Raw genomic sequence first — 15,168 nt, 5'->3', positions numbered from 1 at the left:
AATGCCCTTGGCCAGAAACACCTGTGGGCCACCTGGCATTGGGTGTGAGGCAGAGGTGGGCTGGCAGATCCTTGCGGGACTGGGTGTCGGGCTGCCACCTCTAGTTCCTGTCTCATCCCTCTTGTTCCACTTCCACACGCCCAGGTGAGCAGTAACCCTTGGAGCTTTAGGAGGAAAGGATGCTAGGTCAGGCCCCCAGACCTGTGGCTGCTTGTTCAGAAACCAGGGGAACACAGCAGACGCGTGTGACATCTGTAGGGGCAATGTGGCTGATGCGGAGGGAGGCCATGGTTTGTAGTCAGGGCCTCAGACGGACAAGGACTAGTGTGAGTTCGCCGTGCTTGAGGGGTGAGGAGGGCGGAAGCAGAGGGGAGCCGGAGGGGACAAGCCGGACACACAGTGTTCTGGCCATACCTCGTGCTGGTGACGCAGCAGCAGGGAGCACTGAGGGGCAGGAATGAGTTCAAGGGGGTGCAGCCAGGGGAGGCTGGACTGTAGGGGAAGGCAGGGGCGGCCTGGAGAGCGGGGCCGGCAGGTGAAAGGAGTGCTGTCCCCGGCCACCGGACACAGAGCTTGTCTGCATGGTGCTGGCAGGTTCCTCTCGTTACTGGTGGGTGAGCACACACACTCGTTCCTCACACCTGTCCAAGACACATGGCCAGTTTTCAGGAACTTGGAGGAAGTCTTAGCAAGGGGTCTCCTGGGAAGGCAGGAGAAAGAAGTATGTGTCAACGTCAGCTCTGCTCAGGGTCACTGTCATCGATGCTGGGTCCCCAGGCCTCTCGGGTCCCGTTTCTCCTCTGAGGTTCAGGTGGGGCTGGACCATCCCCGAGGGTCTTACCAGCCCTGTTGCTCCGTGACCTGCAGCCCGATACATTTCCAGATACTTGCCCCATTCTCTTACTGGTTCCTTGAAGCCCCCATGGCTGACCCAGGTCAGCCGAAGCTCCTGCCCCCCCCCCCCTTTGCACTGGTGGCCCCCTCCCTGAGCGCCTGGCCCTGCTGCCCGCCTTGTGCTGCAGACCTCCTGGATAGCACCTCTTCACTCCCAGGCTTACCCGCCGCTGGGCTGTACTGGCCCCTTGAGTGTCTCCCTGGGCGGAGCCCCTGCAGGGGCAGGTCTTGCTGTCGGAAAATGCCCAGCACATAGTGCTGTCCCAGCCGAGAGAGCCAGCTGTCGTGCTCCTGCTGATAACAAGTCTAAAACCTTGTGCCCATGCCCTGTGCTGTGCCTGGGCCTCTGAGCATGGCCACCCCCTTCGTCGGTCTAGGCTTGCCTGCTGGCCTCCGTTGTCACAGGGGCCTCCTCCACCTCTGACACCCTTGGGGGGGGCAGGTCTCACTGGCTGTGCTTTTGGGTGACACAGCTTCTCTTCGCTCTTCCCTACCCACCCCCACACCCCTGTTTTAGGTGCCTTGAAGGGGGGGACCCTATCCGAGACCAGAGGTGGCTTCTTTGTGTCCCTGTTGCCTGCCCACTCCACAGGTGGCCCGGAGTGGGTAGCCCTGGTCACGGAGCTGACCTCCATCATCGGTGGTCAGTGTCTTCGTGCTGGAAGGTCCCGTGCAAAAGGGTCCATGGTATTCTAAACCTAGGCACGCGTACCTTCCTTTACAGCGAAATCGTCGGCTGTGCTTGCTTTCTGATAACTGAGTGGAACCACTTAACGTAAATTTTTGTTTTTCCAACAAAGAATTTTTCCCTTTTAGTGACAACTCTAGGTAAAAGTTCTCATGAAACCAGGGGTATTGTCATTGTTAGATTACTCATTTATTCTTGAAGCCATTCACACAAAAATTAGACCATGTTTGGTAACTTAAATTCTGTTAGATTGTTCTCTGCTCTCTTTTGTGATTTCTCTCTTTTAGGGCTGCGTACCTGAGCACCACATGCTGTGTGATGTAGTTGAACCACAGATTTGGTTCACCTAGGGAGTTTTCAACACTCTTAATCCGAATGTAATTGGGCGCGACCACTGTTCCACTGTGAGGGCTTAGGGGTGAAAGGCACTCCCTTCCCTGAGAATGTGCGGGGTTTGGGCTCCATGGTGATCCTTCGCACTACCAGGTCCTCCACATGGTCTGGAGGTGTCGTTCCCGTTGCAGGTTGGGGAGGTGAGGGCTGAATGTCGGACTCTGGACCGTGTTAGTGATTCGGGACTCTCTCCACCCCGCCATCTGCAGTCCTGGGAGGAAGCATAACTTGTTTCAAGTGCGTTCCACGTTAGCTCGGGGCTGAGAGGACGTTCAGCACGCCGCCGCTTGTTGCAGAGGAGCGTGAGGACAACAGAGCGTGGCCTTGGAAGATGAAGGGGGTGGGAGTCAAGGTCCCCGAACCAGGTCTTGCGGGGGCCTGTGATGGGCGAGGCTACGCTCCGCAGGTGCTCAGTCCCTCCCGCCCACCTGGCTCTGCAGAGCCCTGTGCCCAGCCATCTCCCTGAGCTGGTCCCTTGCTGGGGAGGACTTGTGTGTCACCCACGTGTCACCTGCGCAGTGGCTGGCTTTGTTCTGAGCTTGCTTCCAGTTCCTATTGAGTTGCGAGCTACTGTGTTACACATAAAAAGACCCCCCGCAGGTGAAGTGAAGGGTAAATGCCATCTGAAGTCAGTCAGAGAATTAGCGGCACAAACAGGCCGCACGCCCACCCAGCCTGGCGCTTGGGGGCTGGCTGCTGATGGCAGGGCCCGCTATCCCCTCGCCACGCTGCCCTTGGCTACCCAGGCTACTTAACTGTCTTCCAGGAAATTAAGTTTAAATCAGATTGAAGCTATGATGTTCCTTGTTCTTTTCCATCCCGACAATTATCTTTAAATCTCTCCTTTTAATTAACTCAATTTTCCAGGCCTTTGTGTAGGCCGGGTGGTTTGTTTGCGGAGGGCCTGGCGCTGTGCCCCCGATCGGGAGACAGGGCTGCAGCCCTGCCCTCCTAGGCTGGGCGGCCCCAGGACGGGTGGGGTAACAAGGGCTTGGCTGCCCAGCCTTGGCACAGCGCTCACGGTGCGCGGCGCAGGGCAAGGTCCCCGCCTCCTCCCCGGCAGCCAGGGGCAGCTTGCTACCCTCTGGCTGAAGCCGCTCCTGTTTTTTTTTCTTTTTAGAACTGCTTCTTTGGCAGCTTTCACTTCTCCTGTAGGCAAGTCTCAAGCTAATATTTATCCTGCAAAGTATCTTAAAAATGCTGGAGGGCGAGTATTTGTGGAGAACTTTATCAGTCTTTGAAAGAGCATTATTGTTACGTTGATAAACTGAGGCACTATTTACAACAGGCAGATTGTGTTTGAACTTGCAACCTTTAGTCCAACAGTTAGTTTTTGTTAACAGATGGAATTGTTTTGGCTGTTCTTGTAAAGAGGTCTTTATCCGTGTGGTTTTTGTTTGTTGCTGGCGAGCATTTGGCCTGTGCTGGGGGAGGGGGGACCTGGGCAGCTGAGTCTGTAATACGTTCAGGTGTTAACTCATTTTATGAGCGGCAGGCTTTTCAGGAATGTGGACTTTGGTGCTTGAAGCCCTGCCTCTTAATGATTGTCTCTTTAAAACTGGAGGTGCCTCCTTCTGAGGGGACAGTGGCCTCACCATGAGCAAGACCGTGGGGACAGGTGGTATTGCTTGCGTGGTCAGGAGATTCCGGATCTGAAGGAGAACAACACTGGGAGTGAACTTGTTCCTTGAAAACTAAAGTGAAATCTTTCCGGGGGGGGGGTTACTTTTCAGTGTAAGGAGCCACTTCCTGGATCTTCTCCTGAACCCGTTTCCTCCTCTACCAGGCAGCCCTCTCTGACCCTCTTTGAGTGAAATGCCTCCCGGTGCTTTGGGAGTGGAGGGGCCCGGTTCCCACAGGGCTGCACGTTCCCTGGCTCCGGCCTGGTGTTAAGGGTGTTGGGGACCAGCGGTGGGGGCCGGCACGGGCTTGGGCAGGAGGAGGTGAGAAGCAGTGCCCGAGAAGTCTGGGTCCTGCAGAATGTCGCAGTGATTCAGCCATGGCTGGTGGGGACTGGCCAGAACTGGAGACAGATGCCTTTCCCTGGGGCTGGGGGAGCCCAGGTAAGGGCATCAGGCCGGGAGGGGCTTGTGCATCTGGCCTTATTGGGGGTGGGCGCTGCCCTGGAGGTGGTGAAATGTGCGGCGGGGGGGTGGGGTGGAGGGGGTGCCTAGCAGAGGTCACAGTGGTGCCTGTGAAGTCTTGTTTGTGCCCTGCGGGGAACATCAGGGACCACGAACTTCCTCCTTGGTCAGCTGACTCACTGTCTCCTGCTGACTTGTTGTTTCTCCTCTGTCTGCTGGTCTCCATCTGTTTGTGTCTCTCCGTCTCTGTGTGCGTCTGGGTATCTCCGCCTGCCTGCCTCCCTCCTGACTCATGCCCTGAGCTGGGCTGGCTGTGTGGTTGCTGCAGTGCTGGGGCGGGGGGGCAGTGTGTCCTGGGGCCTCCTGCTGCCCCCACACCACAGCACGCATTTGCAGCCCCGTCAGCCCTGGCGCCCGTAGGCTTCAAATGTATCCAAGAGCGGTGGTTGGCTGAACTGTTGGGGATGCACTGAATACCTACGGGCAGAAACCCCGCTACCTTCCTGATTGGACTTTCCAGGTCATTTCTAGATAAGTTCCTCATATTACATTATTTACTTTTATTTTGGCAAAATACACCTAACATAAAATGTACCATCGGAACCATCTTTAAGGGTACATACAGTTCCAGCGGCGTTAGGTATGCATTTACCACGTAGTGCTCCATTGCCGCCCTCTGTCTGCAGAACTTCTGTGTCTTCCCAAAAGGAAACTCTGTCCTCCTTACGTTTATTTTTAATGCATCTGAAAATCCGTCATAGCCAATACGGTCCCATGGTGGGTGCTGCTGCCGTCCAGTGTCAGGGCTGTCGGAATCCAAGTCCCCGGGCTGGCCGGAGCGGGGTGCGGGGCTTTGTGCAACGGAGCTGATGTCGGGTGGCCTCGGGTGGAAAGCACTGTATGAAGGGCAGTGACTTATTCTCATGAATGGCCATTTATCTCCAGTAGATGTAAAACCTAACCTGTTTAACCCCATTGATTTTGCACCTGTGGTGTCGGTCTGTGGTAGCACACTCAGGTCCTGCTGTCGGGCTGAGTTTATGGAAAGCAAATGTCATCCACTTATGTAGCTGAGAACTGCATTGTGCCCAGAGTAGTTTGGTTTTAATTACATCCCTGAGGCTTCAGTCTCACGACCTTCCGACAGGCTGAGTGGCCAGGTACTCTCCTTTGGGGGAAGGCGGTGGTCTTCCCCGCGGCCTCCTGCTGCGAAGATTCCAGACATTCATTATCTGACTTGGGTCAGCGTCAGGTGGAGCTTGCCCACCTCCCAGGTTGGTGCAGGGGGAGGCTGAGGGCCAGATGGGGCTTCCTATGCTTGGATTTGCCCTGTGTGTATGGGGTGGGGGGAGGGTGGTACGCTTGGCTCCGTTGGCCCTCATCTGCATTGCAGGCATCTGGGGACTCTGGGCTTCTCGCTCACTCAGGGAGGCCTGGGCTTGATCCGGTGCTGTGTTTTTGGCTGTGTTCTCTGCACTGGCTGGAGGCAGCCTTCTGCTGGCTCACAGATGGTAATCCAGTCCTGGAGGGCAGTGCTAAGAGGCCCCGGGGACGTCAGCACCCACAAATTAATGAGTGGGAAGGGTGCCTATTGGTGTTGTCAGCTGAGAAACACACACGAGACTTTCGGCCTTGGGAGCCCAGTGCTATCTGGGTCGCAGGCAGGGAAGGTGCTCTACCTCACCTGGACAAGATTAGAGTTTCTTAACCCCACGTGGGCCTATTTCAGAGCTTGATGCAGGGCTTCTCTGTCTTGTCTCTTAACCCGGAAAGAAGAGGAAAGAGCCACTGACTCCTTTCTTCTTGACGGTCACAGGGCCTGGTAGTCAGGCTGACCCGGGAGTCCCCATAAGTGGGAGAGTCTGATGAACAGAGCAGGTGGCATTGTTAGGGGTGGGTGCTTGACTTAAGTCCAGTGGGGAGAAGACTAAGTCAAGTCCAGTGGCAGGGTGGGGGGCAGTAGGTGCCGTGGACTGGGAAGCCGTGTGATTATGTTTGGGAACTGGGGGGGGATGCCTCGTGAGGAGCTGGCCAGCAGTCCCATAGCAATGAATAGCCTCCATGCACCAAAACATGTGGGACGGGTCTGCTGCTTGCTGGGGTGGGTTAGAGCACAGCGCATGTCTCTCTGGCGTCCAGGGCGGGCTGGGAGCAGCTTCCGAGATGGTTCCTGGTAATCAGCTTTGAATCTGTACTAATTAAGGGGACCTGCCAGTAGCTCTACATCCATAGTCGGTGCTTCAGATCTGCCTCTGTTGGCACGTCTGGGCCGCATGAGATTTGACTTTGTGATTGCAAAACACCCGAACGTCTGCCACACGCCAAGATCTTATTCTGCGTTTGGAGAGGTCCACTAGAAAATTTATTTTTAAAGGTAATTTACTGTGTGTGTGTGTTTTTAAGATTTATTTATTTAAGAGAGAGTGTGCGCAGTGGGGTGCGGGGTGTAGAGGGAGAGAGAATCTCAGGCAGACTTCTGCAGAGCCCAGCATGGGGCTCCATCTCATGACCCTGAGACCATGACCTGAGCGGAAATCAGGAGCCACCCAGGCGCTCCTACTGTTTCTTTTCAAGTTTAAGATAAATTTAGGTCCTACAGAAGCAGAGAGACTATAACTACAAATCACCCAGAAATAACACCCTTTCTCTGCTTCCGTATCTTTAAAAAAAAAAACTTAGTACGATCATAATGTGTACTTGACCTATAACCTGCCTTTTGCACTTGGTATCAGGTATATTTCCATGTCAACAGGGAGTCCTGCAGCAGAATTCTGTGTCTGGGTGTGCCACTTTATTTATGGGTGCTTCAGGGTTTCTGTGCCTTTGTTTCCTTATGACGAGTTCCGAAGAGGGAATGAGAGTCCCAGGGAATTCACATTTTGAAGCTTTGGATACACAGTGACCACAGCTTCCGTTTTTCAGAAGTCCTTTTCATGGTGTCAGGACCATCCTCACAAATTCCACAGGGATAGTCCACTCAGGATTCCCAAGGAAGCCCTGGTTCTGATTTGCTGACTTCTCCAGATGGCAGGAGGGTTAGTCATTTAGGTACCAAACTGGGTTTCTGCATCACAGCAAATTGGGGAACCTCCAGGTTAAGGGGTCAGTCTTGTCTGTAGAGGTAGAGTCTGACTTAGACTGTTGAGGAACGTGGGAGCAGGCTCCCGTCCCCCCTTCCCCCTTCTGTAAGAGTTGGTCTCTGCTCCAAGCCACTTCCCTGGGCGGAGACAGGAGGGGCAGGGGAAGTGGCCGCCCTGCCCTCTCTCCTCCGCGCCCCGCCTTCCTTGGGCCTCTGGACAGGGGCCTGAGGAGGGGCCTTGGGGGCTCCCCGACGGGGTCCTGGGACCCCGTTTTCCTTGATGTAAAACCAACTGTAGGTGTGCCGTAAGGGATTCGTGAGATGGAGGGGTTTATGAAGGGCGGAGACACTCAAAAGACGACGTTTTCAGTGGCCCAGCAATGCATGCTGTCTCGTAAACGGTGCAGAGACGACCTACCCCATCTGTGTGCGTCACTGGCCTGTGTCTCCGGCATCAGGTGTACGGAGGGAAACTGTGCTGGCTTTATGGCTGTCATTGTACTTCTTAGAAAATAAGAGTAAATTTAACTCCAGGCCATATAGAAAGCACATGTAAGTTCTACTCATTAACCAAAACTTTACCTTTTCTAGGAAAACTGGTTTTGATTTTGCTGTTTCTCAAATAGATTTCATACTTCCCCTCTTTAAAAACTGGCATTTTGTGTTCACCTGACACATGGCCGATAATTCAAGTCATTCCATGTTGTTAGTCCATTCGCAGTTTTTCACTTCTGTGGCACTGTGTCCTTCTTGCCTTAGGGTAAAAGTGGAACCTGGAAACGGCTTTGGCTTGGTTTTACATGTAAATGCCGGCAAAGGGTTTCTTTGTGTCTTGGCAGAGTAGCTGGTGGTTCTTCGTTCGGCCACCTGCTCTGAGGCCAGCCCTTGGTGATGTGTTTGTAATGTGAGGAGTCTGGTTTTTATTTTTCAATACCATTTGGTGGTTACAAGTGTCCTGAGGCAGCTTGCAGCCAGCCTGCCTCTCTCGCCCCTGGCCCGGAATCCATCTGTACCTGGCTCTGCCCTCAGAGGAAGACCATGCACGTTCGTGAGAAACACTCCAGGTGTCGGCAGTGACTGCCCACTTGGCATTTCGGGCGGTCCTGAGGCTTGCTCTCCCGGCGCTTGCCAGGGTTCCCGGAGCTGCGCGGTGGATGGCCAGGCTCTTGTTTCCATGGTAGCCAAAGCTTCCTTGGACTCCCGGGGTTTGCTAGGAACGTGTAGAAGAAGTGCAGGGGGAAGAAAACTTCACTTGCTGCTTTTTAATTAACAAAACCCACCCCACTGAGTTGATTATGCCAGTCTGGGAAAACTATCTAAAGGTCAAAGGTAAAAAGTAGTTATAAGAGAAAGTCTCTATTTCAGCAGAAGGCAAACGTTGCAGGGAATATCCTCCTCTGGGGGCAGTTTGTCCTCATTCAACATAATCTCGTCCTACACGGACTTGCGCTTGCTTTCCGAGGGATGGATGCTGGGCTGTGTTCTCCTTCATATTAGGTAACAGCTTGTTTTAGTATGAGATGCAGGTGGATTCTGCATAGAAAGGTGCTTGATGTTGGTCCTAAAAATGCCCCCTAAAATTTAGGAAGAATAAGTACTTTGATTTGATCCAACATTCGAAATATTTACTGTCACATAGACTGTGCGTGGAGTCTGCCAATTTATGTTGAGTGTATTATCCTGCCCTTACTTTTTTTTTTTAAGATTTTATTTATTTATTTGACAGAAAGAGAACGCACAAGCAGGGGGGAGCGGCAGGCAGAGGGAGAGGGAGAAGCAGGCTCCCCGCAGAGCAGGACCCCGGGATCATGACCTGAGCCAAAGGCAGATGCCTAACTGACTGAGCCACCCAGGCGCCCTTCCTTCTTCTTTAAACCGAACCCGTGCTTGTGGCAGGTGCAGCGTGGCCACGGCCCCAGGGAAGGAGGGTGGCGGGGCACGCCGGGTCCTGTTGGAATGCAGTGCCCTCGGTGCTGTGTCCCTGTGACGGGGTTCAGGCACACCAAGGCTCACCCCACTGTCCTGCTGTGTGTTACCAAAGAGATGCAGTTCCTGGATGCCTGGGCAGGTGGTAGGAATCCTGCAGCTCTGTTGGAACTCTGACATTGTCCCCTGCACGTGGAGAAGTGGCTTCCGGAATTGGGTGTGCTCCGCAGAGAAACTCTGGGGCCCTGCGAGTAGATGGTGCTCATCGGTGGCGCTGCAGCTGGTAGGTCAGTGCCCTGCCCGGAGGGCTCTGCCCCTGTACCTTTCCCTGCCGGTCTGTGCCAGGGTGAGGGCTGGGCGTGAGCCTGCTGAGTCATCCTGACGTTCCGGCCCTCTGTAGGGCACTGCGGTTGGGGCTCTCGCCTCTGCTTTAGTGCAGTGCCCGAGATGACTTTACCTGTCCTCCTGCGGTGTCCCAGCGTCCTGACCCCGCCCACCTCCGGGGTCACAAATCCAGTGGGCAGGAGAGACCAGTGCAGACCAGGCGGCTGCTCCTAGCCACCGTGGAGCTCGGTTTGGGGCAGTGGGTGCCAGTGGGGGCCTGCTGGCTGTCAGAGGATCACCGGGGACCCCTGTGCTGGGGAAGGCCTTTTGGTGTCTACGATGTCCTGCTAAGAATGCAGGCCCAGGAGAGGCCTCCCAGCTGGGCTGGGACAAGTCTGCTAGACAGCGCAGGCATCAGACTCAGCACTGGGAGCCCCAGCAGGTGGCTGGGGGGTGGTCTGGAGGATGCTGCGTGTGAAACGTGGCCATGCGGTGTTTTTTATGCTCTGGGCACCCCTGGACTCGTGCTGTTTCAACAAAGCATAGGAATTCCTGAGAGAGTCCACCTACGTATGAAATTGCGAGCTGCTGTGATTTATTTGGAGAGTGTGGTGCCTTTTTAAAAAATAACACCTTTAGCAGTGTGTGCATTTTGAAAGTTTACTTGAATTGCAATATGCCAGTTTTAAGGCATGAAAAAAATCATCTCGACTATTCATTAGCATTGACACACTGGTTTTTGCTTCCTATTCAGGAGAAAAAGGGATTTTCTTTGAGCTCTGTGCTTATCTTGCTTTTCTCTCTAAAAGGGAGGGATTTCTAAAAATCAGTTTTCTTTTTTCAATGGAGTAATTCTGGGTTGGTCTGGTCCTCTGCCTTCAGCGCTCACGAATCCGTTTCTCCCAGCCATCCCGAGTGCCTGCACTGGTTAGGTGCTGGACTACCCAGTGGGACCCGAGCCGTCCTGCCCTCGGGGTGGGCGCCCACTGTCTGCTGTGTGCTCAGGCTGCCTGTCTCCTAGGGGAATGTGCTGTTCCCTTTACCAGAGGGCCAGGGAGGGGAAAAAGCTGGGCAGCTGGTCTTGGCTATGCCCCCAGGCCGGTGGGACCTGAAGGAAAAGCAGAGGGGCCTGGCCAGCCCAGAGGACGTCGTGCTTGCCAGGGTCTTGGAAGCAGGGCTTTGAGTTGCGCAGGTGGACAGGGAAGGCCTGTGGGCTGGAGCTGCTCCCTCCTGTCCCGCAGGCCTGTCCCCACCTCTGGGAGCTTACAGTGGGGCTGGGGCTGTGCTGTTGAACAGTCACATGCCCTGGCCTCCTACGGGAGGGAGCAGCCTGGCCCAGGCCTCTGCTGGAGGTGTGTGTGAGGGGGGTGGGCATGTGTTCAAGGGGGCAAGTGTATAAGAGGCAGGGGAGGAGACCACCAGCACTGTCCGGCGGGGGGGGGGGGGCGGCAGGCAGTATGGTCACCACGACAGTCGTCTGGGAGGAGTGCTGGAGGTCCAGGGATTGGGCACCTGCTGCCTGCACTGGGATGGGAATCCATTGAGGAAGACTTTATTAGATTGATCTGTTAACAGTGTAGCAATATTTTCATCCCCTTGCGCCCAGAGGGAGCCTCTTTCCACATTTCCTTTGCTTCAGTCTGTTAATACTCAGAATAGTGTGTACACACACATCTCCCCACCCCACCCCCCCCACCCCCACTTTACCAACATCAGGTTCCCAGCAAGCTGATCCAGAGGAGTCAAATAGAAATTGATGTCAGGTTTGATGTGTTTGGTTTCTGAAGTGTCCTCAACTGTGTCTTACGACACAGAAGACTCAAAGGCTGGGTTATGAAAAGGTTCAAGTCCTAGTTAAGCTTTTGATCATTTATCTCCAGAGTGGCAACGCGCTGTCCAAACCAGGACACTTGAGTGCCAAGGGGTGCAGCTAATAACTGCGCCGCGTAACCGAGACACATGGTCCTCATACCCGCTGAGAGCGTCTCACATTGGGCTGTGCCGTGGGAGCTTGTCGCAATGCCGGTTCTTTGGAGAACCAGATCTTGGAGAAGGGTAGCGCCCTAAATCGACATTTATAAATGAACCCCTCAGCTTTCCTGATCCACGCTGATTAGCGTGGTCTCGGGCCATTGGGGGCCACCATAACACAACCACAGGCTGGGGGCTCCTCACCAGCACACACTTAATTCTCACGGTTCTGGAGGCTGTGAAGTGCATCAGGTGTACCGTGTGCTGGCAGATTGACCACTTGTCTGTTTTAGGGGCTTGCTTCCTGGTTCAGACATGTTTTCTCGCTGTGTCCTCCCCTTGCACGGTGGACGGTGGAAGGAGCTGGAGAGCCACGGGTGTCTTTCATGAGGGCACTAACCACATTCATGAGAGTGCCACCCTCATGACCTGATTACCTCTCAGAGGCCCCAGCTCCTACTCTGGCAGCACAGGAATTTGGTGGGGAGCACAGACCTTCAAACAGCACTGCAGACCCCGAGGGGCTGTATGCTTTGGGGATACTGCAAAGTCACACGCCTTATTTATTTATTCGTTCATTTATTTATTTTTAAAAAGATTTTATTTATTTGAGAGAGTGGGGGCGGGGGAGAGGGAGCATGAGCAGAGAGCCAATGCGGGGCTCTGTTCCTGGCCCCCGGGATCGTGATCTGAGCCGAAGCCAGATGCTTAAATGATGAGCCACCCAGGCACCCCCCTAATTCAAATTTATATTAATTTTGTATTTCTTAAGCCCACATTTCCTAGACTGTAGAGGCACATTGAATCAGGAGACCAGCATGGGTTTCTGCAGGTGATACTCATAATACCTACAGGAAGGTAATTTCAGATGTGAGAAGGTATTCCCGGGTATGGAACATTAGGTCTGATCACCTCTTGAGTCCTTTCTTGTCAGATGTTTTTGGTTGTGTTTTTTTTAATATAAAGGACACCTTTCAAAAAATTGGTAAACTGTTGGCGCCTGAGTTCCCTCTCTCACTGTGTCTCTGTCAAATAAGATCTCTAAAAAATAAGAAATTAGTAAACCATTTTTTAGAATAGTTTCGGTTCACAGCAAAATTGAGCGTTCTGTATACCCTCGTCTTCATGCACACACAGCCTCCCCATTATCAGCGTCCCCCAGCAGAGTGGTACGTGGGCTACAACTGATGAACCTGGTGCGCCTGCTGGCTCAGCCGTTAAGCGTCTGCCTTTGGCTCAGGTCATGATCCCGGGGGCCGGGGATCAAGTCCTGCATCGGGCTCCCGGCTCAGTGTGGACCCTGCTTCTCCCTCTGCGTGTCCTCTCTCTCTCTCTCTCAAATAAATAAATAAAATCTTAAATAAAAAAACACAACTGATCAACCCGCACTGACACACATCATCGCCCAAAGTCCATCGTTTACTCTAGGATTCACTCCTGCTGCTGTTCCCTCTGTGGGGTTGGACAGATGTGTAATGACGGGTATCTGCCATCATGGTATCCTGCAGAGTAGGTTCACTGCCCTGGAATTCCTCTGCTCTCCACCCATTCATCTGTCCCCACTCTCCCCCATGCCTCCCCACTCCATCCCTGGCAACCACAGGTCTTTTTACTGTTTCTGTGGCGTTGCCTATTCCAGAATGTCATGTAGTAGGAATCCTACAGGGAGTAGCCTTTTGGGATTGGCTTCTTTGATTTAGGAATATGCATTTAAGGTCCTTCCATGTCTTTTCATGGCTGGAGAGCTCATTTCGTTTTAGCACCAAATAACATTCCATCGTCTGGGTGGATCACAGATTATTTAAACATTCACCTACTGAAGGGCACCACGGTTGCTTCCAGGTTTGGGCAATCAGTAATAAAACTGTAAACATCCACATGCAGATTCTCATGTGGAGATACATTTTCAGCTCCTTTGGGTAAATACCAAGGAGCATAGTTGCTGGACCCCATGAGAAGAGCATGTTTAGTTTGTGAGAATCCGCCAGTCTTCCCATGTGGCTGTTCTCGTGAGCCGTGAGTGAGCTGTTGCTTTGTGTCCTCGTCAGCACCTGGTGTTGTCTGTGTGTAGACTGTGGCCATTCTCATAGGTGTGTTGTGGGATTTCACTTTATTTTACAGGTGTCTGATGCCATGTGGCGTGGAGCATCTCTCCACGTGATTACTTGCCGTCTTGTGAATCTTTAGTGAGCCGTCTCTTTGGGTGTCTTGCCCTTTCTTAAATCAAGTTGTTCATTTTCTTATTGTTGAGTGTCTTGTGTATTCTGGAGAAGAGTCCTTTAGCAGATGTGTCTTTCGCAAATATTTTCTCTCAATCTGTGGCTTGTCTGTCTCTTGCTACAACGTTGATTTTATGTTGGAAGTCAGTGGGATTTCTTAAATGCTTTTCAGGAAATAACCTTATAAACAGATTTGCCGGAATGCTGCTTTCTTACCAAGGATACTTTGAACTTGCTTGATTCGATTTTACGTCTTTTCATACTCTTGGTCTAAAAGCTGATCTTCCTTATTATCTGCTGCCCTTCGTTTGGTTTCCCTGTCCTTTGTGTTGTGTGTGGATTTCGTATTCTTTGCCATGGTCATTTGGTGAGAGAGGGAGGCAGGCTGATGGGGAGCACTGTACTAGTCACTCTTCAGCGGGGTCATCGGAGACTAATAGTTGATGACATTTTAGAAAAATGTTGGTAGTTGTAGTTGATTTTCTCGGGGGAATGGATGCCTGGTTTTAAATGGCGGGTGAACAAAGCAAACAGCTGTTGCCATAAAGCAGGCACCGTAATGCATTTGCCGCGTGTCCCGTGCCCAGAGCGCTGTCAGCGCGAGCATGTATGTGTGCCTGTGGCCGGGGGAAGGGGGGGCGCAGGATGTGTTTGAGTCGCATTGCAAGCGTGCATTAACTCCTCTCTGACCATTTTCCAGGAGATGGGTCGAGGCTCATGGTGCCTGTCAGAAATTGCTCTGCAGTTAACTTTTTGATGGTGTTCAGTTAACAGCCGGCTTTCCACAGAGCAAATTGTAGGAAGTCACATGTTCTGGCATCGGTTACCCTTAAATTAGAAACAGGACAATAGAGGAAGTTGTTGATTGGAACAATGGTAGTTTCACTGGTCTAAGTGCATCTGCAAATCATACCCACGTCGCTGTCCCTGAACGTGGCGACAGTCCCTGGAGCGGGCCCCAGAGGGAAGCGTATTTTCTCTGCTAGGGAAAACCTGCCCGAAACGTGTTTCTGGGTCTTCTGGATAGAAGATACTGGGATGGGTCACAGCTTAAACTTCAAGCTTTTCAGCAACTCCGGAGGAGGCTCTTAGGAACACGCACTTGCCCATGCTTTGGGGAAGGAGCAAACCAGTCTTCTCTTTAAGCTGCTTCCGTGTATATGTCAGGTTTTAGCTTGGGCTTTTTTAAGCTAGGTCCTTCAGAAGAATGTTCATAAAATGTTTTATTTTAATGGTTTCAGTTACTTTGGTTAATGGTCTACCATTTATAGAAAATAGCTTCCTTAAAACAATTTGCATGCGATAAGATTTGTGGGCGATGTAAACCTGGTTTTATGGGGTCCAGTTGCTCCCCTCAGTGCGATGACACACCCTTCACCCAGGGTTAGTGGTGGAACCAGCCGTGGGGACCCGCCCCGTGTGCTCTTGCCTTTTCCTCTCAAAGCTTCTTGCCTTTTCTTGTGGAGTCCCGAGGGAAAGGGCCCTAGAGATAGAACAAGTGAGGGGAGACTATTACGAAGTCTCTGTGCCCAGGACAGGGGCAGCCAAATGCCACGTGGGTCCTGGTCCCTCCCTCCTGAACCAGTGCTG

General features: G+C 52.8%; 1 protein-coding gene across 5 annotated transcripts in view; it reads left to right on the top strand.

Annotated features, from left to right (window-relative positions):
• SLC45A4 (solute carrier family 45 member 4) overlaps window positions 1-15,168 on the top strand; it is a 67,793-nt gene that overhangs the window by 14,343 nt on the left and 38,282 nt on the right. Inside the window, exon 1 of one of the 5 annotated variants that reach the window (XM_027624489.2) lies at window positions 3,929-4,038. The exons of 2 other annotated variants lie outside the window; for them this stretch is intronic. Coding sequence is in view for 1 of the 3 variants with exons in the window: in XM_027624499.2 (XP_027480300.1) it covers window positions 3,975-4,038 (64 nt within the window). In the remaining 2 variants the exon portion in view is untranslated. Of the gene's footprint in view, window positions 1-3,928; window positions 4,039-6,414; window positions 6,434-15,168 lie in introns of those variants that run through there. 2 more of the 5 variants (XM_027624499.2, XM_027624480.2) reach the window with 2 other exon arrangements.

This window comes from Zalophus californianus, chromosome 4, assembly GCF_009762305.2.
Source record: "Zalophus californianus isolate mZalCal1 chromosome 4, mZalCal1.pri.v2, whole genome shotgun sequence".
Lineage (NCBI taxonomy): Eukaryota > Metazoa > Chordata > Mammalia > Carnivora > Otariidae > Zalophus > Zalophus californianus.
The sequence above is the reverse complement of the archived record's forward strand: the minus strand, read 5'-3'. Positions and strand labels throughout refer to the sequence as shown.